This window comes from Mytilus galloprovincialis, chromosome 7 (assembly GCF_965363235.1).
Source record: "Mytilus galloprovincialis chromosome 7, xbMytGall1.hap1.1, whole genome shotgun sequence".
NCBI lineage: Eukaryota > Metazoa > Mollusca > Bivalvia > Mytilida > Mytilidae > Mytilus > Mytilus galloprovincialis.
Genome location: NC_134844.1, coordinates 58994637 through 59019125, shown reverse-complemented (window position 1 = coordinate 59019125; position 24489 = coordinate 58994637). Strand labels below are relative to the sequence as shown.

Genomic DNA, 24489 nt, shown 5'->3' with positions numbered 1-24489 from the left:
TTATCCAATGCAACTTGGCATTTTTGCCGAAACAAACTGGGATTGATTGATTTTCAGCACTACTGGCTTTATTTTGACAGTCAGGTTTTATTGGTGAAGCAAGCCCTAGTGTCCTGAATGAACCACTGAACTTGGGCAGCTCAATTATGAGAGGAGTCGAATGCACCTCACAAGCTAACTGTAGGATGCAATGTAACAACATAACTACCGGCTCCTAGCAGCCTTTGTCGCTAACCTGATATTTTTGTTTACAATTGATGCATGGAACAATGCAATAATCCGACTATTTTTTGTAAAGGAATCAGTGTGAATCAAAATCTAATCTTTCGTTTGATTTTAAGTGATTTCAACCTATCTATCATTTTAAGTTTTCAAGGTTAAAACCCACATTTCAAGTGAAACTTCAAAAATATTCTGTTCACATTTCAATATTAATTACATTGTTATGTGTAAATTTTGTCTTGCTGATCATTTACTCGTTAGTTTCTTTCTATCTTATACTAATATACTTTTTTAGATATCAGCCTAAAACAGCAGAAATTGGTAGAAATGGACATGTTAGGGCAATAACTCAATACAAAGTCGTCTGATGATTTCAACAATGTTTAACTTATTTGAAGCCCTTTTTGAACTGATCATTATTGCTTTTTCAATTTTCTTAATATTAGTATTCGTTTTCAAAATTATATACAAAAATAAAAAAAATATTAAAATTTGTCATTCTACCTAATAATCCTAACAGACAGAACTAGTACCACTACTAATAAATCTATCATCTACCTAACATACTGTGTTAAGTACCACTGCTGGTAAGGGTATCATCTACCTAACAGATAGTTTTTAGTACTACTGCAGGTAAAGGTATCGTCTACCTAACAGATAGTTTTTAGTTCCACTGCCGATAATGGTATCATCTACCTAACCGACTGCGTTTAGTACCACTGCTGGTAATGGTATCATCTACCTAACCGACTGCGTTTAGTACCACTGCTGGTAATGGTATCATCTACCTAACCGACTGCGTTTATTACCACTGCTGATAAGGATATATCATCTACCTAACAGACTCTGTTTAGAACAACTACTAGTAATGGAATAATCTACCTAACAGACAGTGTTAAGTACCACTACCGGTAATGGTATAATCTACCTAACAGACTGTGTTTAGTACTACTGCAGGTAATGGTATCATCTACCTTACCGAATGTGATTAGTACAACTACTGGTAATGGTATAATCTACCTAACAGACAGTTTTTAGTACCACTACTGGAAAGGGTATCATCTACCTAACAGAGAGTGTTAAGTACAACTACTGGTAATGGTATCATCTACGTAAGCTAACAGATAGTGTTTAGTACCACTGCCGATAATGGTATCATCTACCTAACAGACTGTGTTTAGTACCACTACTGGTGCGGGTATCATCTACCTTACAATAAGTGTTTAGTACCAATGCTGGTAATGGTATAATCTACCTAACAGACTGTGTTTAGTACCACTACCGGTAATGGTATCACCTACCTAACAGATAGTGTTTAGTACCACTGCCGATAATGGTATCATCTACCTAACAGACACTGTTATGTACCAATGCCGGTTATGGTATCATCTACGTAAGCTAACAGATAGTGTTAAGTACCACTGCCGATAATGGTATCATCTACCTAACAGACTGTGTTTAGTACCACTACTGGTGCGGGTATCATCTACCTTACATTAAGTGTTTAGTACCACTACTGGTAATGTTATCATCAACCTAACAGACTGTGTTTAGTATCACTACCGGTAATGGTATCATCTACCTAACAGACAGTGTTTAGTACCACTACTGGTAATGGTATCATCTACCTAACAGACTGTGTTTAGTACCACTACTGGTAATTGTAAAATCTACCTAACAGTCTGTGTTTAGTAGCACTACAGGTATTGGTATAATATACCTAACATACTATGTTTAGTACCACTGCGGGTAATGATATCATCTACCTAACAGACTGTGTTTAGTACCACTACTAGTAATGGTATCATCTACCTAACAGACAGTGTTTAGTACCACTGCTGGTAATGATTTCATCTACCTATTAGACAGTGTTTAGTAACACTATTGGTAATGGTATCATCTACCTAACAGACAGTGTTTAGTACCACTGCTGGTAATGATATCATCTACCTATTAGACAGTGTAAAGTAACACTACTGGTAATGGTATCATCTACCTAACAGACAGTGTTTAGTACCACTGCTGGTAATGATATCATCTACCTATTAGACAGTGTTTAGTACCACTACTGGTAATTGTAAAATCTACCTAGCAGTCTGTGTTTAGTAGCACTACCGGTATTGGTATATTCTACCTAACATACTGTGTTTAGTACCACTACTGGTAATAGTATCATCTACCTAACAGACTGTGTTTAGTACCACTACTGGTAATTGTAAAATCTACCTAACAGTCTGTGTTTAGTAGCACTACCGGTATTGGTATAATCTACCTAACAGACTGTGTTTAGTAACACTGCAGGTAATGATATCATCTACCTAACAGACTGTGTTTAGTACCACTACTAGTAATGGTATCATCTACCTAACAGACAGTGTTTAGTACCACTACTGGTAATGATATCATCTACCTATTAGACAGTGTTTAGTAACACTACTGGTAATGGTATCATCTACCTAACAGACAGTGTTTAGTACCACTGCTGGTAATGATATCATCTACTTAACAGACAGTGTTTAGTACCAATGCTGGTAAGAGTATCATCTACTTGACCTAACAGATAGTTTTTAGTACCACTACTGATAATGGTATCAGCTACCTAACGGACAGTGTTTAGTACCAATGCTGGTAAGGTTATCATCTACGTAACCTAACAGGTAGTGTTTAGTACCACTACTGATAGTGGTATCATCTACCTAACAGACTGTGTTAAGTACCACTACTGGTAATGGTATCATCTACCTATAGCCAACAGACAGTGTTTAGTACCAATGCTGGTAATGGTATCATCTACGTAAGCTAACAGAAAGTGTTAAGTACCACTACTGATAGTGGTATCATCTACCTAACAGACTGTGTTTAGTACCACTACTGGTAGGGGTGTCATCTACCTAACAAATAGTGTTTAGTACTACAGCCGATAATGGTATCATCTACCTAATAGACAGTGTTAAGTACCACTACTGATAATGTTATCATCTACATAACAGACTATGTTTAGTATCACTTTCGGTAATGGTATCATCTACCTAACAGACAGTGTTTAGTATCACTACTGATAATGGTATCATCTACCTAACAGACAGTGTTTAGTATCACTACCGGTAATGGTATCATCTACCTAACAGACAGTGTTTAGTAGCACTACCGGTATTGGTATAATCTACCTAACATACTGTGTTTAGTACCACTGCGGGTAATGATATCATCTACCTAACAGACTGTGTTTGGTACCACTACTAGTAATGGTATCATCTAACTAACAGACAGTGTTTAGAACCACTGCTGGTAATGATATAATCTACCTATTAGACAGTGTTTAGTAACACTACTGGTAATGGTATCATCTACCTAACAGACAGTGTTTAGTACCACTGCTGGTAATGATATCATCTACCTATTAGACAGTGTTTAGTAACACTATTGGTAATGATATCATCTACCTAACAGACTGTGTTTTGTATCACTACCGGTATTGGTAAAATCTACCTAACAGATAGTTTTTAGTACTACTACTGGTAATGGTATCATCTACCTAACAGACTGTGTTTAGTACCACTACTAGTAATTGTATAATCTACCTAACAGACTGTGTTTAGTACCACTACTAGTAATGGTATCATTTACCTAACCGACTGTGTTTAGTACCACTGCTGGTAATGGTATCATTCACCTAACCGACTGTGTTTAGTACCACTACTGGTAAAGGTATCCTTAACCTAACAGACAGTGTTTATTACCACTGCTGATAATGATATCATCTACCTATTAGACATTGTTTAGTTCCACTATCAATAATGGTATCATCTACCTAACAGACAGTGTTTAGTACCACTGCTGGTAATGGTGTCATCTACCTAACAGACTGTGTTAAGTACAACTACTGGTAAAGGTATCAACTACAGTGTTTATCCCATCCACACCCTCCTATATCTATATACCTCATTAACACCATCCTTTACCTGTATAGCCTATCCACACTCTTCTTTATTTGTATACCCAATTGATACCATCCTACATCTGTTTACCCCATTCACACTCTCCTATATCTGTATACCCAATCCACACCCACTTATAACTGTATACCCGATCCAAAATCTTGTAAATTTGTATACCCCATCTACACCCTCATATGTCAGTTAAACCCGTCCACACCCTCCTTATATCTTTATACACCCTCCAAACCCTCCTATATCTCTATATCCCTTCCACACCCTCCTATAACAGTATACCCCATCCACAACCTCCTATATCCGTTTACCCCATCCACACCCTCCTATATCTGTATAATCACTCCACACCCTCCTTATATCTTAATACCCCCTCCACACCCTTCTAGATCTGTATTCTACTTCCACACCCTCCTATAACAGTATACCCCATCCACACCCTCCTATATCTGTATAATCACTCCATACCCTCCTATATTTGTTGTGTTTCCTAATTTGAGGCACATGAGGGATATTGATATCCACAGCCTCCTATATCTGTATACCCAATTCACATCCTCAAATATTAATATATATACCCCATCCACACTCTCCTGTATCTGTCTACCCCCATCAACACCCTCCTGTATCTGTATACCCAATCCACAACATCCTGTAACAATACCTCATCCCATACTCCTACATCTGTCTAACCAATTTACACCCTCTCATATCTGTATACCCAATCCACATCCTTCTGTATATGTATACCCCATTCACACCCTACTATATCTGTATACGGCGTCCACACCCTCTTGTATCTGTATACCCCCATCAACACCCTCCTGTATCTCACTAGGTCGAGACAGGTCGAGCCTTGGTCAAAACTATTTCAGACTACACAATGATCATTATGTACTGAAATCAGACTAAGTAAGACTAATCAAGTGAAGTCAAGACCTAGTCAAGTACACTTAAGTACATTTAAGTACTGTTGAGACAATGTCAAGACTAGTCGAGTAAAATGTGTGCTCGAATTTACTGGTCCAGTACAAACACTGGTCAATTCAGAGCAGTTTGTGTCTAGACCTGTCTCGACTTGTATCGACTAGTCTCAACTCAGTCTCAACTAGTCTAGACCTGTCTCGACTAGTCTTGACCTTTAAATTTAGTTTTGACTGGTGTAAATCAGACCATCTAACTAAATTAAATATTGATCTTACAAAATTCAAGCTTATTTGGTAGTTTGATTTATTGCTGTGAAATAAAAGAATTTAATTTTAAAATAGGTAAAAATGAAAATAATTATATAAATTCAGATAGACATCTTTAACTTTTTTTATAACTTTTTCAAATCAACTTGGATTTTCATCAATCTATGCAGCTATCTTAGATATAAATTAAGCTTACTAAATCCCTTGTCATTTTGTTTTTTGTTGTATTGCTGTAAAATTTAAGAATTAAATTAATCTTGGTAAAAAAGCTAGCATTTGCAATTCGGACAAAATAAAACAAAGTAAACTTTAATTTTTTTTAATGACTTTTTCAAATCAACTTGGATTTTCATCAAACTATGCAGCTATACTAGATATATATAAAGCTTACTGAATCCAATGTCATTTTGTTTTTTGTTGTATTGCTGTCAAATTTAAAAATTAAATTAATCAAGGTTAACAAGCTAGAATTTGTTTTTGTATGTAATTTAAAAAGATTGTGCAGGAAAGTTAACGTTACTGAGTTTACTCATTTCATAGACGTTTTATCTATATGGGTGGCTTTGTCTACCCGCTACATATAATACTGAAAGCTTTAAAATCTATACACTGGTTGACAGCATACTAAACATTTTGTTAAGATGTGCTTTTCGTTTTAGTATATATTATTATTACATATTTGCATAAACATGTAAATCAACTTTTCCGCACAGAGATACACATTATGATTACATAAAAGGAGATGATGTGATGTATATACCTAGTAGATAGCAAGCTGATGACATCCAACAGATGAGCACACAAATTTTAAACATTTGTCTTTCACATATGCCAACATGTATATTAGGTAACAAACTTGGAATTGTCAACTTAGATTGTTAACTGACAACAAATACTACACTGAAAACTACAGGCAGACGTTTTATTGTAACTTCTGTATACCAATTCTGTTGTCTCTAACAATCTGTGACATAGTTGAAAATATCTCTTTTTAACTAAGACATCATATTTACCTTTAGGAAGTTCATCACTTCTTTCTGCTTCCTTTTATCTTCAGAGTCCATGGAGTCATAGACTCTATTTTTTGCCAAATCATAAGGAGTCTGACTCCCCTGAAATACAATCAAAAAATCTGTCATCAATCAAACACATATACATCTTCTTTAATTTCAATAAAATGCCTTGCTGAGCGCAGCCTGATACGACCGCATAGGTCCAACCATGTACAGTTGGGGCAAATTTGGACACAATATTCAAGCTTGATACTGTCTGAATTTGGATTGTGATCTAATTTTCGACATAATATAGGTTTCTGAAACAAAATAAATGTGGTAGAAGATCTTACAAATCTATTGCGCAATACTGTACAATTGAAGATTTCTTCTTGAAACTTTTCAAAAATTTGAAATTTGAAAATTTTTGAAAAAAATAATATGAATCTCCTAAAAAAATTGGACCCCCCCAAAAAAAAATTTTTGCAACCCGCCTTAAAGCAATCAACCCCAAACTTAATCCCAGCCTTCCCTTTGTGATATGGAACCTTGTGATACAATGTCAGAGAGATCATACACTTACACATAAGTTTTTGTCTGGAAACTAGGAAAATGCTTGTTTTTGGGCCCGTTTTGGCCCTCAATTCCTACACTTTTGTCCCCATAACCCCTGAAATAAATCCAAACCTTCTACTTGTGGTATTAAACATTGTGGACAATGTCAGAGCAATCAAAATACTTATACACAAGTTATTTTCCTGAAACTAGAAAAATGCTTGTTTGGGCCTTTATGGTCTCTAATTTCTAAACAGATAGGACCATTATCCTCAAAATGTATCCCAACCTTCCTTTTGTGGTATTAAACCTTCTTAAAAAGTTTCATAGAGATCCATTCATTTAAACTAAAGTTATTTTCCGGAAACCAAAGTGTCTTCGGACGACGACGCAGACGGCCTCATACCATTATAAATAAACTCATTATAGATAAAAAGACTAAATTTTATATATACGCCAGATAAGCATTTTGTCTATAAAAGGCTCATAAGTGACGCTTGAATCCAAAAAAGTTGAAAGGGCCAAATGAAGTACCAAGTTGAAGAGCATTGAGGACCAAAATTCCTAAAAGTTTTGCCAAATACAGCTAAGGTGATCTATGCCTGAGGTAGAAAGGCCTTAGTATTTAAAAAAATTCAAAATTTGTAAACAGTTAATTGATAAATATAACAATACCAACAATAATCCATGTCAGCACACACAGTGCTGACTACTAAGCTTGTGATACCCTCGGGGAAATAAGTCTCCACCAGCAGTGGCATCGACCCAGTGGTTAAAACAAATTTGAGGTTGTATAAAAACTGTAAAACCATAAATAATAGCTAAATGTTGCATTAAGAATGTTTGCTCCTCTGTTTCAAAATTAAAAATAAAATGCTCTGCAGGGCACAGCTTGATATGACCGCAGAGGTCGAACCCTGAACAGTTGGGGCAAGTATGGACACAACATTCAAGCTTAATATAGCTTTGAATTTGGATTGTGATTAAATATTTGACACAGCATAGGTTTCTGACACAGAATGAATGTGGTCTAACTTGATTTTTTTAAATTGGACATTTACCTATATTGGTCCAATATCCAAAATCTAAATGCATGGTTAGAATTACATGTAGCATATCAAAGCTCTCCAAGAATTAAATTTTGATGAAATCAAACAAAAAAAAGTGTAATTTTGGACCCCGATTTGGACCAACTTGAAAACTGGGCCCATAATCAAAAAATCTAAATACATGTTTAGATTCAATATATCAAATAACCCCAAGCATTCAAATTTTGTTATGTTTAATTTTGGACCCTTTATTACAGACTAGGGGAATAGCTCTGGTAGCATGGATGGAGACGATAACATACGGACACATAAAAAGACACAGCTTTCATTTTCTACATTTTAATCAGACAAAGATGACGTCACAAACATAAATACAAAATACTGATAAAAGGGGAACAACTCTCTCTCACATACAGAAACATAATCTGACCATACATACTGATATATAACATCCCGCCCCCAAAACAAAAATTTACTAAATTTTTACAATGGTCAATATGTTTATGTGTTATAAAAAAAATACAGTATATAATAATTTCCAAAATTGAAAGTTTACATGAATAAAGTTAATCTCTCGACACTCTAGTAACCATTTTAAAACAAACGTATCAACGCTGCAAAACCGAAAGTCTGGCATCTCGGACTCCTCCCTCGGATGACCTTATGCACGCATTACTCTCACACAAACAATTACAGTGATACACACACATTAATGGCATTTCCTACTAGACAAACTGATATCATTATAAATAGCTGAATACACATTTGATAATATCATCAGAGACCTTAAACTCTTAAATTTAATAAGGTTTTATTTATGATAAATATCACACCGCTAAATGACAAACACGTTCACATTAGCTTAAATTCAAAGTAAACAAATAATGTAGATTAAATTAAAATGAAAAATATCTGGATTCATAAAATCAACATTGTTAAAAATAAAATGTTCTCGTACAGAATAAGTTCATCAGCTTTTCTTTAAAATATGTCTTCTTGGAACTCTTCAAAACCATGGCGATACAGTTATCACCAAAACCAGTACAGTTAATATAATTACGTTTTTAAAAGACGGAGTCAAATAAAGGTTACGGCGGAATTAACACAACAGCAATACAGTCAACATATTACGCAATACACATCACACGTGTAGAAGGTTTCAACGGATAAATCTGGGTCAACAGTAAAAATGGTTCTTTTGGTGAAATCGGAAGTTTCGTATGCATGGCGATACAGTTATCACCGATACAAATAGAATAATGTCAAATGAAAAGAGCATGTAATAAATGTATAAACAGGATCCAAATGTTACAGAAATAAAATGCATGATCATGATGCAATGAGATAAATCTCACGTGCTTCAGGTTTAAAACGGGATACAGGTAGTTGACATTCATTACAAATCACAAAGACAGTATGTTTACAAGACGAGACATGGTCTGTTCTTCTTTCCAAAAAAATCAATTTAAATGTTGGTAATAATAAACGTCCAGATATAAATTTTCAAAAACAATTAAAAGTGTTCAACATCATGGCGGAATAACAGGATCCATCAGGAACAACTTTATAAGTAAAAATATCCAAAATCCAATGAAAAATTAAACTCCAAAATATGAATAAATCATTATACACGATCGTTTAGGTCACTCCACCATATTACAGACTAGGGGAATAGCTCTGGTAGCATGGATGGAGACGATAACATACGGACACATAAAAAGACACAGCTTTCATTTTCTACATTTTAATCAGACAAAGATGACGTCACAAACATAAATACAAAATACTGATAAAAGGGGAACAACTCTCTCTCACATACAGAAACATAATCTGACCATACATACTGATATATAACACCTTTGAACCTTAATGTAGACCAATTTGAAAATGGGACAATACTGTGCAATTGAATATTCTTGCTATTGCGCAATACTATGCAATTGAAAATGTATTGCTATTGCGCCATACTGTGCAATTGAATATTTCATGCTATTGCACAATACTAGGCAATTGAAAATTTCTTGCTATTGCACAATACTTAATATAATAATTTGCACATCCTGTTTGGTGTGCAACTCCTGTCATATCATTATTATTTGCTTTTAAATATAAAACAGAAATAACCAAAATTTTGAAAGAATAAAAGGAAAAAAATAAAAAATCCACCTCGCCCCCATAATTTTTTAACCTCCTTATGATTCATCACCCCAAACTTAATCCCAGCCTTCCCTTTGTGTATGGTAACTTGCAGTACAAATCCAGAGAGATCCATACACTTGAACACAAGTTATTGTCGGGAAACTAGAAAAATACTTGCTTTTTGTCCCAAAACTCTTATATTTGGGCATTTACCCCCAAACTCAAACCAAACTTTCTCTTTGTGATATGGAACCATATATTACAATTTCAGAAAGATCCATACACTTGCACACAAGTTATTGTCCTGACACTAGAAACATGCTTGTTTTTTGCCCGTTTTTGGCCCCTTATTCCTAAAATATTGAGGCAGTTACCCCCTTAATCAATCCCAGCCTTCCCTTTGTAATATGGAACGTTGTGGTACAATGTCGGAGAGATCCATACACTTGAACAAAAGTTGTTGTCTGGAAACTAGAAAAAATGCTTATTTGTAATTGCCCCTTATTCCTAAACATTTTCGGCAATTACCCCCAAACTCAAACCCAGCTTTCCCTTTGTGATATGGAACCTTGTAGTACAATTTCAGAAAGATTCATACACTTACACACAAGTTATTGTCATGAAACTAAAACACTGCTTGGAATTTCTCGCTACATTGAAGACCTGTTGGTGACCTTCTGCTGTTGTTTTTTTTTTTTCTACGGTCGGGTTGTTGTCTCTTTGACACATTCCCCATTTCCATTCTCAATTTTATTTTTTTTGCCCGTTTTTTTTATTTGCCCCCAATTCCTAAAATTTTGAGGCAACTACCCCCAAATCAATCCCAGCCTTCCCTTTGTGAAATGAAATGTTGTGGTACAATGTCAGAGAGATCCATACACTGACACACAAGTTATTGTCAAGAAGTTTAAAAACTGCTTATTTTTGGCCCGTAATTCCTTAACTGTTGGTACCATAACCCCCAAAATCAATCCCAACCTTCCTTTTGTGGTATTGAACCTTATGGTAAAATTTCATATAGATCCATTTAATTAAAACTAAAGTTATAGCACGAAAACTTATGTGTCTTCTGACGACTACATCGTCGTACCAATATACGACCACAAAATTTGTTTGCGGTCGTATAAAAACTTTTTTAAAGACTGTTAAAAATTGATTGTATATTTAGCGGAACTTAAAAAGTAGGAAAACATGACATATGTGTATCCTTGTTTTTCAAATATAATCATTTGAACATTTGGCGGGAATCAATTCTATCTAGATTTTTCATACACTTAATATTGGCACCTTTTGTCTTTCAAAATTTACGAAAAAAATAGCAAGGATTACATGTATATAGGCCTTTTTCACTATATGTTATAAAATTATGAAAAGAAAAGTAGGGGATGGAAAGCAAAATTTGTATTGCACTATATGGATAAAACTAGAGGATTCCGAATATCTGACAAAAAGTCCAAAACAAGAGTAGCGAACATCCTTAATTTTATCTATATACAATGCAGAATGTTATCTTATTTATATATTCTTGACATAAAACTAGTGAACCTAAACCAACTACATTGAAGACCTGTTGGTGACCTTCTGCTGTTGTTTTTTATATGGTCCGGTTGTTGTCTCTTTGACACATTCCCCATTTCCGTTTTCAATTTTAAATATGAAGTAACATTATAAAGAGAAAAATACTAAAACATATAAAGTTACCTTTATTATAATCCAACAATCTGTTTTAACAATTTCAGTGAATGGTGTCTGTGTCAGTTACTTGTAATAAGTTCCAACAGATTATTAGGGATTTTATAAACTGTACATATTTTGAACATACAAAAAATCTCATATTACAACTTATTTAAAAAATAAATTGGGAATGTGTCCATGGGACACAGATGATTATCTCTCGCTTACATACATAAAGTTAATCAAAGTGCATGTAAGCACTGAATGGTAAAAATTGCAGGAAACTAGAAAAATGCTTATTTTTGACCCCTTAATTCCTACACGTTTTGGGCAATTACCCCCAATTTCAATTCCAGCTTTCCCTTTGCGATATGGAACCTTGTAGTACAATTTCAGAAAGATCCATACACTTACACACAAGTTATTTTCATGAAACTAGAAAAATGTTTGTTTTTTGCCCCTTTTTGGCCCCTTTACTCCTTTAATTTTGAGGCAATTACCCCCGAAATAAATCCCAGCATTCCCTTTGTGAAATGGAAACTTGTGGTACAATGTCAGAGAGATCCATATACTAACACGCAAGTTATTGTCTGGAAGTTACAAACATGCTTATTATTGGCCATCTTATTCCTTAACTGTTGGTACCATAACCCCAAGAATCAATCCAAACCTTTCTTTTGTGGTATTGAACCTTATGGTATAATTTCATAGAGATCCATTCACTTAAGGAAGATTCATGGTATACCGCCATCTAGGAATGTACAATTGCAGGACAAAATCGGTTTAGTTATTTGGAGACAGATTTGCAATAAATTGTTTGACTTTATGAAACAAATATTAAATTTTGTGTTTAAAGAATCATTTTTTTCAAATAAGCCTTTTAAGGGGAGATAATTCCTTTAGTCAAAAATATATACTGGACTGATAGGGAAATTTATAATGTTTACTTGTAGTAAGAAAACAAGTTCGGTGACACCATTTTTTCCTTTTCTTAAAACATATTATAAAACCTATCTTCTCACAATTTATTTCAAAATTTTATCTCTTAGATTTATTTTTATGCACACATATATGTTTCATGAACAATCTAACCAAATTTAGGCAATTTTCAACGACTCATAGCTTGGAAAATAGCACTGTGATCCATACTTTTTATCATATTTTTGAAAAAAGCATAGTAAAATCTTTAATTTGGCAAAGTATAAGAAAATTCTATCTTAAGAAATATATACCTATGATCTGCCTTTTAGGCCCGGTGAGTTAATACAAGGAGGTATGATGTTAACATAAAGAGACAGAAACCCAGGCAATAATCTTGCAGGAGAAATGATGATTTAAGTCGCCAAATCGTTTTGAAAGTTACTAAAACTTGCCAGCCAACTGATTCGTAGCGAAGTCAAATCGCTATCAAAATCAGTATAAGAGAGATAACTTGTGATTTACAAGTTGCGCCCGTATACAAAAATGGTAACTGACAAGGGAAATCAAGATTTTCGAAACGAATAAAATAAATAAAACAGCAACAGGAAACCGAGCGACTGTTTAAGCTATTTCATTTCTAATGATTTTCTTCATGAGGATGTTGCGTAATCGCTCAGATGATTTGTTTTATTTTCATTTATTACGAGCCGACCAGTTGTACTAATTGTAGGTTAAGGAGTGTGAACCGTTGGCTTTTTTTTCTATTTCTTGGATAAGAATTGAAATGTAAAGTGTAAGACCAAACAAAAATATAAGTGTGGTTCCAATTGTATCCTGAAAAAATAGGGTCTGTAGGTTTGCATTTTTTTTGGTTTGTCAAAATCCAGAAAAAAATCGTGTGTTCGCCAAGTTCGATTTTTGGTAATATACACGCCCCTACTAATTTTACTATTTTCTATATGTTTGGTTGTAAAATAAACAGACATGTTATGTTTTAAGGTAATTGTGTTGCATTCTGTTAAGAACTTGTTGCACTTTTAGCAATTTTTTTCAAGTTAACTAAATTTTGGTCCTAGGACTGGTCAGAGCAGTCTTAAATCGGGTCACATGTTAACTTGAAAATAAAAGGAAAATGTGGATAATGTGTCGATCCCTCCGCTTGCTGCAATGCATATATATTAACTAGTGTTGTCAAATTGGATATTTTTGCATAACCGGTTACTAGGATAATCGTTTCGACCGATTAACCGGTTAACCAGTATTTTTTTTTAAGTTGAAAGCCTAGTTATCTATAGTACCCTTCACATATATAAGATGTGGTATAATTGTCAATGTGATAACCTTCCATCCAAGTCATAAATTTACGCTTTTAGAAATGAAGTTTGTACTTTGGCATTATAAGGCTTGTCTGTGAGGATTCTTGGTGAATAAGACTTTTAATAGTCAAATACACCGTATCAACTGTATTGTTTTTACCAAGTTCAGATTGAAAAATAAAAAAAAAAACTTCTTGATCTCGTAGAATTGAATATGTCTGAAACCAATTATTCTTTTCTTTTCTCTTGTAGTCTCCGAAAATAATGTAAAGTGTTTCAATTTGAAATGATTACGCATGTTACTCGTACTATCATGCATACATTGAGAACATTCATATTGGTCTGCATTACACAATTTTTGAGTTAGCATTTCGTAAGTAAGACAAAGCCTTGCACGACGGAGGTTGCACATTCAGATGTAAGCCTACACAATATTTGATCAAAAACGAAATAATGAAGTGAATCGTAAAGTTTAATTGTATCACTGATTTAAAGTTACTGTTAAACAAGAATGTGTCCTCAGTACACGAATGCCCCACTCGCACTATCATTTTCTATGTTCAGTGGACCGTGAAATTGGGGTAAAATCTCTTATTTGGCATTAAAATTAGAAAGATCATAGTATAGGGAACAAGTGTACCAAGTTTGAAGTCGATTGGACTTCAACTTCATCAAAAACTACCTCGACCAAAAACTTTAACCTGATGCGGGACAGACAGACGAACGAACGAACGAACGGACGGACGGACGAACGAACGGACGCACAGACCAGAAAACATAATGCCCTCTACTATCGTAGGTGGGGCATAAAAAACATGTAATTATTCTAATTCTGTCTCCTTACAATCTTGCCCCACTTGAGACAGGTTCGAATTAATTTTATGTTTTTTGGATAAACAATAGCAATCAATATACTGGACAATTGATCTGTTAAATAAATTACCACGACAACATTTTTTAAATGAAACATAACTATTTAATGATTTCAATACACATTTTTATCAAATCTATTCAGATTGAAAAAAAGTTTGGTTAACCGATAAGGGTTTTTGGTATTTGGTATTCGGCCTCTGAATGCTTTGGTTTTTGAGTAATAATCCAAAATGCATTTTACCCCTAAGTTCTTTTTTAGCCATGGTGGAAAATGTGATGGTAGTGTATGTTTTTTGGAAGGTATTTAGGAAGTCTACGATTGGTTGAAAGTATGTTGGTAGTATATGATTGGTGGAAGGTATGATGGTAGTGTATGATTGGTGGAAGGTATATGTTGGTAGTGTATGATTGGTGGAAGGTATGTTGGTAGTGTATGATTGGTGGAAGGTATGTTAATAGAGTATGATTTGTGGAAGGTATGTTGGTAGTGTATGATTGGTGGACAGTATGTTGGTAATGTATGATTGGTAGAAGGTATGATGGTAGTGTATGATTGGTGGAAGGTATATGTTGGTAGTGTATGATTGGTGGAAGGTATGTTGGTAGGGTATGATTGGTGGAAGGTATGTTAGTAGTTTGATTTGTGGAAGGTATGTTGGTAGTGTATGATTGGTGGAAGGTATGTTGGTAATGTTTGATTGGTGGACAGTATGTTGGTAATGTTTAATTGGTGGACAGTATGTTGGTTATGTATGATTGGTGGACAGTATGTTGGTAGTGTATGATTGGTGGAAAGTATGTTAGTAGTGTATGATTGGTGGACAGTATGTTGGTAATGTATGATTGGTGGAAAGTATGATGGAAGTGTATGATTGGAGGAAAGTATGTTAGTAGTGTATAATTGGTGGAAAGTATGTTGGTAGTGTATGATTTGGTGGATGGTGTGTTGGTAGTGTATGATTGGTGGAAGGTATGTTGGTAGGGTATGATAAGTGGAAGGTATGTTGGTAGTGTATGATTGGTGGAAGGTATGTTGGTAGGATATGATTAGTGGAAGGTATGATGGTAGTGTATGATTGATGGAAAATATGTTGGTAGATCATGATTGTTGGAAGGTTTGATTGTAGTGTATGATTGGTGGAAGATATGTTGGAAGAGTATGATTGGTGGAAGGTATGTTGATAGTGTATGATTGGTGGAAGGTATGTTGGTAGTGTATGATTGATGGAAGGTATGTTAGTAGTGTGTGATTGGTGGAATGTATGTTGATAGTGTATGATAGGTGGGTGGTATGTTGGCAGTGAATAATTGGTGGAAGATGTGTTGAAAGTGTATGATTGGTGGAAAGGTATGTTGGTGGTGTATGATTGGTGGAAGGTATGTTGGTAGGTTACGACTAGTGGAAGGTATGTCGATAGTTTATGATTGATAGACGGTATGTTGGTAGTATATGATTGGTGGGAGGTATGTTGCAAGGGTATGATTGGTGGAAGGAATGTTGGTAGTGTATGATTGGTCGAAGGTATGTTGGTAGTGTATAATTAGTGGAAGGTATGTTGGTAGTGTATGATTGTTGGAAGGTAAGTTGGAAGTGTATGATAGGTTGGTGGTATGTTGGCAGTTCATAAGTGGTGGAAAGTGTGTTGCAAGTGTATGATTGGTGGAAGGTATGTTAGTAGTGTATGATTGGTGGGAGGTATGTTGGTAGTGCATGATTGTTGGAAGTGGTGTTGCAAGTGTATGATTGGTGGAAAAGTATGTTGGTAGTGTATGATTGATGGAAGGATTGTTTGTAGTGTTTGATTGGTAGAAGATATGTTGATAGTGTATGCTTGGTGGAAGGTATGTTGGTAGTGTATGCTTGCTGGAAGGTAAGTTGGAAGTGTATGCTTGGTGGACGGTAAGTTGGAAGTGTATGATAGGTGGGTGGTATGTTGGCAGTGAATAATTGGTGGAAAGTATGTTGGTAGTGTATGATTTGGTGGATGGTGTGTTGGTAGTGTATGATTGGTGGAAGGTATGTTGGTATGGTATGATAAGTGGAAGGTATGTTGGTAGTGTTTGATTGGTGGAAGGTATGTTGGTAGGATATGATTAGTGGAAGGTATGATGGTAGTGTATGATTGATGGAAAATATGTTGGTAGATCATGATTGTTGGAAGGTTTGATTGTAGTGTATGATTGGTGGAAGGTATGTTGGAAGAGTATGATTGGTGGAAGGTATGTTGATAGTGTATGATTGGTGGAAGGTAAGTTGGTAGTGTATGATTGGTGGAAGGTATGTTAGTAGTGTATGATTGGTGGAAGGTATGTTGGTAGTGTATGATAGGTGGGTGGTATGTTAGCAGTGAATAATTGGTGGAAGATGTGTTGCAAGTGTATGATTGGTGGAATGTATGTTGATAGTGTATGATTGATGGAAGGTATGTTAGTAGTGTATGCTTGGTGGAAGGTATGTTGGTAGTGTATGATTGGTGGAAGGTATGTTAGTAGTGTATGATTGGTGGAAGGTATGTTGGTAGTGTATGATTGATGGAAGGTATGTTAGTAGTGTATGCTTGGTGGAAGGTAAGTTGGTAGTGTATGATAGGTGGGTGGTATGATGGCAGTGAATAATTGGTGGAAGATGTGTTGCAAGTGTATGATTGGTGGAAAGGTATGTTGGTGGTGTATGATTGGTGGAAGGTATGTTGGTAGGTTACGATTAGTGGAAGGTATGTCGATAGTTTATGATTGATAGACGGTATGTTGGTAGTATATGATTGGTGGGAGGTATGTTGGAAGGGTATGATTGGTGGAGAGAATGTTGGTAGTGTAGGATTGGTCGAAGGTATGTTGGTAGTGTATAATTAGTGGAAGGTATGTTGGTAGTGTATGATTGTTGGAAGGTAAGTTGGAAGTGTATGATAGGTTGGTGGTATGTTGGTAGTTAATAAGTGGTGGAAAGTGTGATGCAAGTGTATGATTGGTGGAAGGTATGTTAGTAGTGTATGATTGGTGGGAGGTATGTTGGTAGTGCATGATTGTTGGAAGTGGTGTTGCAAGTGTATGATTGGTGAAAAAGTATGTTGGTAGTGTATGATTGATGGAAGGATTGTTTGTAGTGTTTGATTGGTTGAAGGTATGTTGATAGTGTATGCTTGGTGGAAGGTATGTTGGTAGTGTATGCTTGGTGGAAGGTAAGTTGGAAGTGTATGCTTGGTGGAAGGTAAGTTGGAAGTGTATGATAGGTGGGTGGTATGTTGGCAGTGAATAATTGGTGGAAAGTATGTTGGTAGTGTATGATTTGGTGGATGGTGTGTTGGTAGTTTATGAATGGTGGAAGGTATGTTGGTAGGGTATGATAAGTGGAAGGTATGTTGGTAGTGTTTGATTGGTGGAAGGTATGTTGGTAGGATATGATTAGTGGAAGGTATGATGGTAGTGTATGATTGATGGAAAATATGTTGGTAGATCATGATTGTTGGAAGGTTTGATTGTAGTGTATGATTGGTGGAAGGTATGTTGGAAGAGTATGATTGGTGGATGGTTTGTTGATAGTGTATGATTGGTGGAAGGTATGTTGGTAGTGAATGACTCGTGGAAGGTATGTTAGTAGTGTATGATTGGTGGAAGGTATGTTGATAGTGTATGCTTGGTGGAAGGTAAATTGGAAATGTATGATAGGTGGGTGGTATGTTGGCAGTGAATAATTGGTGGAAAGTGTGTTGCAAGTGTATGATTGGTGGAAGGTATGTTGGTAGTGTATGATTGATGGAAGGTATGTTGGTAGTGTATGATTGATGGAAGGTATGTTAGTAGTGTATGATTGGTGGAAGGTATGTTGGTAGTGTATGATTGATGGAAGTGTTGTTGTAAGTGTATGATTGGTGGAAAAGTATGTTGGTGATGTTAACCAACAAAAGATACAAATCAATAATAAAATTTAACAAGATTTATTGTGTATATACATAAGTTTTCAATATGATTGGTTATCATTCAGTTGAAAATATTGTATTAAGTTATTTTTGTGTTGATATTGTTTAATTATGGTTTATCAGTTTTATGACTTATGTAAATAATTGATAATCCCTACACCATTTTAATACTTATGAAATGAATTTTTCGCTCCATATATGAATTCAAAATGTATACATTTTTTTTTAATTAACATAGTCCCTCCATGTAAACGTATAGCACCAGACTGATTTCTTCATATTTAGTTTAACTGTTTATCATATAGGTATGTCATCATAAAGTTGGACTATATTTTACATTATTGTACTGAATCTATTCACACTCAACTATTGTATTTGTATTTATATTCATTTGTAATTCTACTTTATCTGTTGACTGGTATTTATTTTTTTAGAGAATAACGTATCTGTATTATAAGATTGAAACTGAATGTTACCTCTTTTGTTTTCTTCCAAGGACTGCATCCTCGATCTATTAACCATTTTGTTACATCAATATATCCATACTCAGCAGCATAATGTAAAGCTGTGTATCCATTCTATAACAATATAAAATATAAACATGTTAATGGTGTCTAATAATAAATCAAGAGAGGAGTCAAACAATTTATCAAAATGTCAGAAATATAACATCTTGTAAAACAAGAGGCTCTCAAGAGCCTGAATCACTCACCTTAATTTTTTTGGTTAAATCTCTCATCAATGATGATTTTGGCTTTTCAATTTATTTAAATGTTCTTTGAATCGTCCTATTTTCTTCAAAAGCAAAAACAAAAATCATTTTCTCCTATGTTCTATTTTAGCATTAGGAGCTATGTTTCTGACAAACATTTTTTTGTACAAGGAAATGAAATATAAAATTTATACTAGATACTCTGAAACTCATTTAGCCTAAGTTTGGCTGAAATTGATAAAGCAGTTTCAAAGGAGAAGATTTTTTAAAGTAAGTCAACATGATGAACAAATTGTGAAAAACTCTTTAAAGGGCAATAACTCCTTAAGGGGTTAATTGACAATTTTGGTCAAATTGACTTATTTGTAGATCTTACTTTGCTTAACATTTTTGCAATTAACAGTTTATCTGTATCTATAATAATATTCAAGATAATAACCAAAAACTGCAAAATTTCTTAAAAATCATCAATTCAGGGGCATTATACCTGAAAAACCAGTTACCCAATTCGGCTGAAAATTTCAGGACAGGCAGACCTTGACCTAATAAATACTTTAATTTGCTCTAAATGCTGGAGTTTTTGAGATATAAGCCAAAAACTGCATTTTACCCTGTGTTCTATTTTTAGCCATGACGGCTATGTTTTTTGACGAAATAAAAAATAAAGCACAAACTTTATTTTATACACCCTACTGATCATTCAGTTGAAGTTTGGTTGAATTTGGTTGAGTAGTTTAAGAGGAGAAGATTTTTTAAAGTTAGCAAATAGGATGGACAAATTGTAAAAAATTGTCATTAAAGGACAATAACCCCTAAAGGGGTCAATTGACAATTTTGGTCATTTTAACTTATTTGTAGATCTTACTTTGTTGATCATTTTTGCTGTTTACAGTTTATCTTTATCCATAATAATATTCAAGATAATGACCAAAAACTGCAAAATTTCCTTAAAATTACCAATTAAGTGGCAGCAACCCAACAATGGGTTGTTTGATTCATCTGAAAATTTCAGGGCTGATAGATATTACCCTATTGAACATTTTTACCCCTTGTCAGATTTGCTCTAAATGCTTTCGTTTTTGAGATATAAGCAAAAAACTGCATTTGATCCCTATGTTCTATTTTAAGTAACTGCGGCCATGTTTTTTGACGGATCAAAAATCGAAGCACAAACTTGGTGCAGGATAATCCAAGGAACAATCGTGCTAAGTTTCATCCAAATCCATTAAATAGTTTCAGAGGAGAAGACTTTTTAAAGTTAGCATATATGATGAACAAATTGTGAAAAATTGTCATTAAAGGACAATAACCCCTTAAGGGGTCAATTGACAATTTTGGTCATATTAACTTATTTGTAGATCTTACTTTGCTGATCATTTTTGCTGTTTACAGTTTATCTTTATCTATAATAATATTCAAGATAATGACCAAAAACTGCAAAATTTCCTTAAAATAACCAATTAAGTGGCAGCAACCCAACAATAGTTTGTTTGATTCATCTGAAAATTTCAGGACTGATAGATCTTTGACCTAATGAAAAATTTAACCCCTTGTCAGATTTGCTCTAAATGCTTTCCTTTTTGAGATATAAGCCAAAAAACTGCTTTTGACCCCTATGTTTTATTTATTTTAAGTAACGGCGGCCATGTATTTTGACGGATCAAAAATCGAAGCACAAACTTTGTGCAGGATAATCTAAGGAACAATCATGCTAAGTTTCATCCAAATCCATTCAGTAGTTTCAGAGGAGAAGACTTTTTAAAGTTAGCAAATATGATGAACAAATTGTGAAAAATTGTCACTAAAGGACAATAACCCCTTAAGGGGTCAATTGACAATTTTGGTCATATTAACTTATTTGTAGATCTTACTTTGCTGATCATTTTTGCTGTTTACAGTTTATCTTTATCTATAATAATATTCAAGATAATGACCAAAAACTGCAAAATTTCCTTAAAATTACCAATTAAGTGGCCGCAACCCAACAATGGGTTGTTTGATTCATCTGAAAATTTTAGGGCTGATAGATATTGACCTAATTAACATTTTTACCCCTTGTCAGATTTGCTCTAAATGCTTTCCTTTTTGAGATATAAGCCAAAAACTGCTTTTGACCCCTATGTTCTATTTTAAGTAACGGCGGCCATGTTTTTTGACGGATCAAAAATCAAAGCACAAACTTTGTGCAGGATAATCTAAGGAACAATCATGCTAAGTTTCATCCAAATCCATTCAGTAGTTTCAGAGGAGAAGATGTTTGAAAAATTGTTAACGAAGACAGACGATGACGACGACGGACGCCAAGTGATGAGAAAAGCTCACATGGCCTTTTAGGCCAGGTGAGCTAACAATTAACAATTATACATGTGTATAAACTGTTAAATGGTAGATTAAAATATATAAACTAAAGATATATTTTCCGATACAGTTCTACAAAACAGGTAAAAATAGTAGTAAACCCCACTTAATATTAGCCTAACAATTCAGAGTTTAAATATTTGTTGTCCATTTAACCTAAAGGATTAACAACATGATTTTGTGTAGATTCAGTTTAACAATCAAAGTTGAAATTTTTTTTATTCAAGAAACATAAAAACAAGTTATATTTTCTGATTCAGTACGAAGAGACAAGAAAAGAAGACCCAACTTTATATAATTCTGTCAAGTATTTGTTATTTTTAAAAGATGTTTTACATTAGATCTGTAGAATTTACATTGTCTTACTAAAGATGTAAACACAACTTGTTCTCATCAACAAATGTTTACAAAATATTTTTTGTCAGGAAACAAATTAAAGCCTTTACTTTCTGATTCAGTTCTGTATACGAATAAAATGAGACCCCACTTTATATAATTCTAACAAATATTTGTTTTCCATTAAACATGTCTGATTAACAACATGATTTTGTGTAGATTCTGTATAAAGTGGTGTTTCTTCAGAGTAAGGTGATTATATCTACCATTACCATGATTACCTGGTCTTGAACATCTATCTGACTGCCGTGATTGACAAGATGCATCACAACCTCAAGGCGTCCCCACACAGCGGCCAACATTAATGCTGTCATTCCCAACTGTAAAATCAACATATAACAGACATCAAAACTTGTGTCATAAACTGGACAATGTTGTGTAATAAATATAAACAAAATATATATCACATAAATCAGTGGTCAAAACTGAAGAAAACAAGAAGTAATTGTAACAGGATGCTGTTACGAAGTCTCCCAAACAAAGCTCCGATAACTCCCCATTCATATGGTCCCATGTTCATTTGATTTGATTTTTTGTCCCATACAAGAATATATATGGTTTAGGGGTGGGGATCTGGACTGTTTACAAGTTTTCAACCTAGAGGGGGTAGGGTGACCCCCTAGGGACTTCCCTTTTATTTCATTTGATTTGTTTTATTGTCCCCTACAAGAATATATATGGTTTAGGGGTGGGGATCTGGACCGTTTACAAGTTTTCAACCTAGAGGGGGTGGGGTGACCCCCTAGGGACTTCCCTTTTATTTCATTTGATTTGTATTATTGTCCCCTACAAGAATATATATGGTTTAGGGGTGGGGATCTGGACCGTTTAAAAGTTTTCCAACAAGAGGGGGAGGTGACCCCCCAGGGACTTCCCTTTTATTTCATTTGATTTGTTTTATTGTCCCCTACAAGAATATATATGGTTTAGGGGAGGGGATCTGGACCGTTTTAAAGTTTCCCCAACAAGAGGGGGTGGGGTGACCCCCCAGGGACTTCCCTTTTCTTTCATTTGATTTGTTTTATTGTCCCCTACAAGAATATATATGGTTTAGGGGTGGGGATCTTGACCGTTTACAAGATAATAGCACATTCTCAAATTGGAGGGGGTGGGGATGACCCCCCAGGGCATCCCCCTGTATTTCATGTGATTTATTTTATTGTCCTATAATCATTTCTGAAGACTGTATGTATCTATCACTTATAGTTTTCAAGTTATATTCATTTAAAAAATTTTGAAAATAAAATCCCATAGGGTTCTATAATAAAACCCTCCCTGCTTTCTACCCCCCAAAACACCCCTTAATAGACCCCAATGCACAAACGAAAGATTGATGGCTCACCTAGACATATTAGTCTACCATTTTATGAAATCCTAAGTCAATCCGACAAGCGGTTTTGGAGAAACGCTGCGGACAAGTTCATTTTTTAAAGCGGCGGAAGAAGAAGAAGAAGAAGAACTAGAATTGCCATTGCAAGCAATAGCGGATGTCACCCTTCCCCCTATTGCCACTAAGCGGCAGCCATTTCAAACTTGTTTAACAGTAAATGCACAAATATGCATGGCTATTCATCTTTTTGTAAATTTTCAGTATATTCAGAGCATTTTAAAGTATTTCACATTTATACCGTTTCCATGGCAACGGCAGCCATTTTGAAAATTTCAAAGTCAAAAGTCTCATCTTAACTTGTCAGTTACCAATAATATCAAATTTCATTAAGTTAAAACCATTTTGAGAATTTTTGACATTTTTGCAGTTTCCATGGCAACCGTGGCCATTTTGGAAATTCCAACTTCAAAAGTCATATCTAGACTAGACAGTTAACAATCATATCAAGTTTCATCAATTTTGAAGCATTCTGAAATTTTTGCTCCTGTATCCATGGTAACATAGTAGTTCCGATGATTATCAAAATCATTCAAAACCTGTATATAGTGGACAACTATATTGCATAAAAATTTGATGATTTTAAGTTCAAGCATACCAAAGTTATTCACCAAACCCGGAACTTTTGGAGCATTTTGACCTTTTTGCATTGTTTCCATGGAAACGGCAGACATTTTGGAAATTCCAACGCCAAATTCCACATCTACCAAAGTTGCTCATCGTTATGCTAAAGTTTCAAAAAAATTGGAGCATGTGGAGCATTTCCATATTTTTGAAATTTTTGGTGTAGTTTCCATGGCAACATAGCAGTTCCAAAATGTGCAAAAATCAACCA

General features: G+C 34.7%; 1 protein-coding gene across 2 annotated transcripts in view; it reads right to left on the bottom strand.

The window, feature by feature from the left end:
- LOC143083389 (uncharacterized) overlaps nt 1–24489 on the bottom strand; it is a 169602-nt gene that overhangs the window by 53057 nt on the left and 92056 nt on the right. For both annotated transcript variants that reach the window (XM_076259647.1, XM_076259646.1), the window contains exons 6-8: nt 22489–22587; nt 19278–19379; nt 6379–6477 (exon numbers count right to left, since the gene is read on the bottom strand). In XM_076259647.1, coding sequence (XP_076115762.1) covers nt 6379–6477; nt 19278–19379; nt 22489–22587 — 300 coding nt within the window. The remainder of the gene's footprint in view (nt 1–6378; nt 6478–19277; nt 19380–22488; nt 22588–24489) is intronic.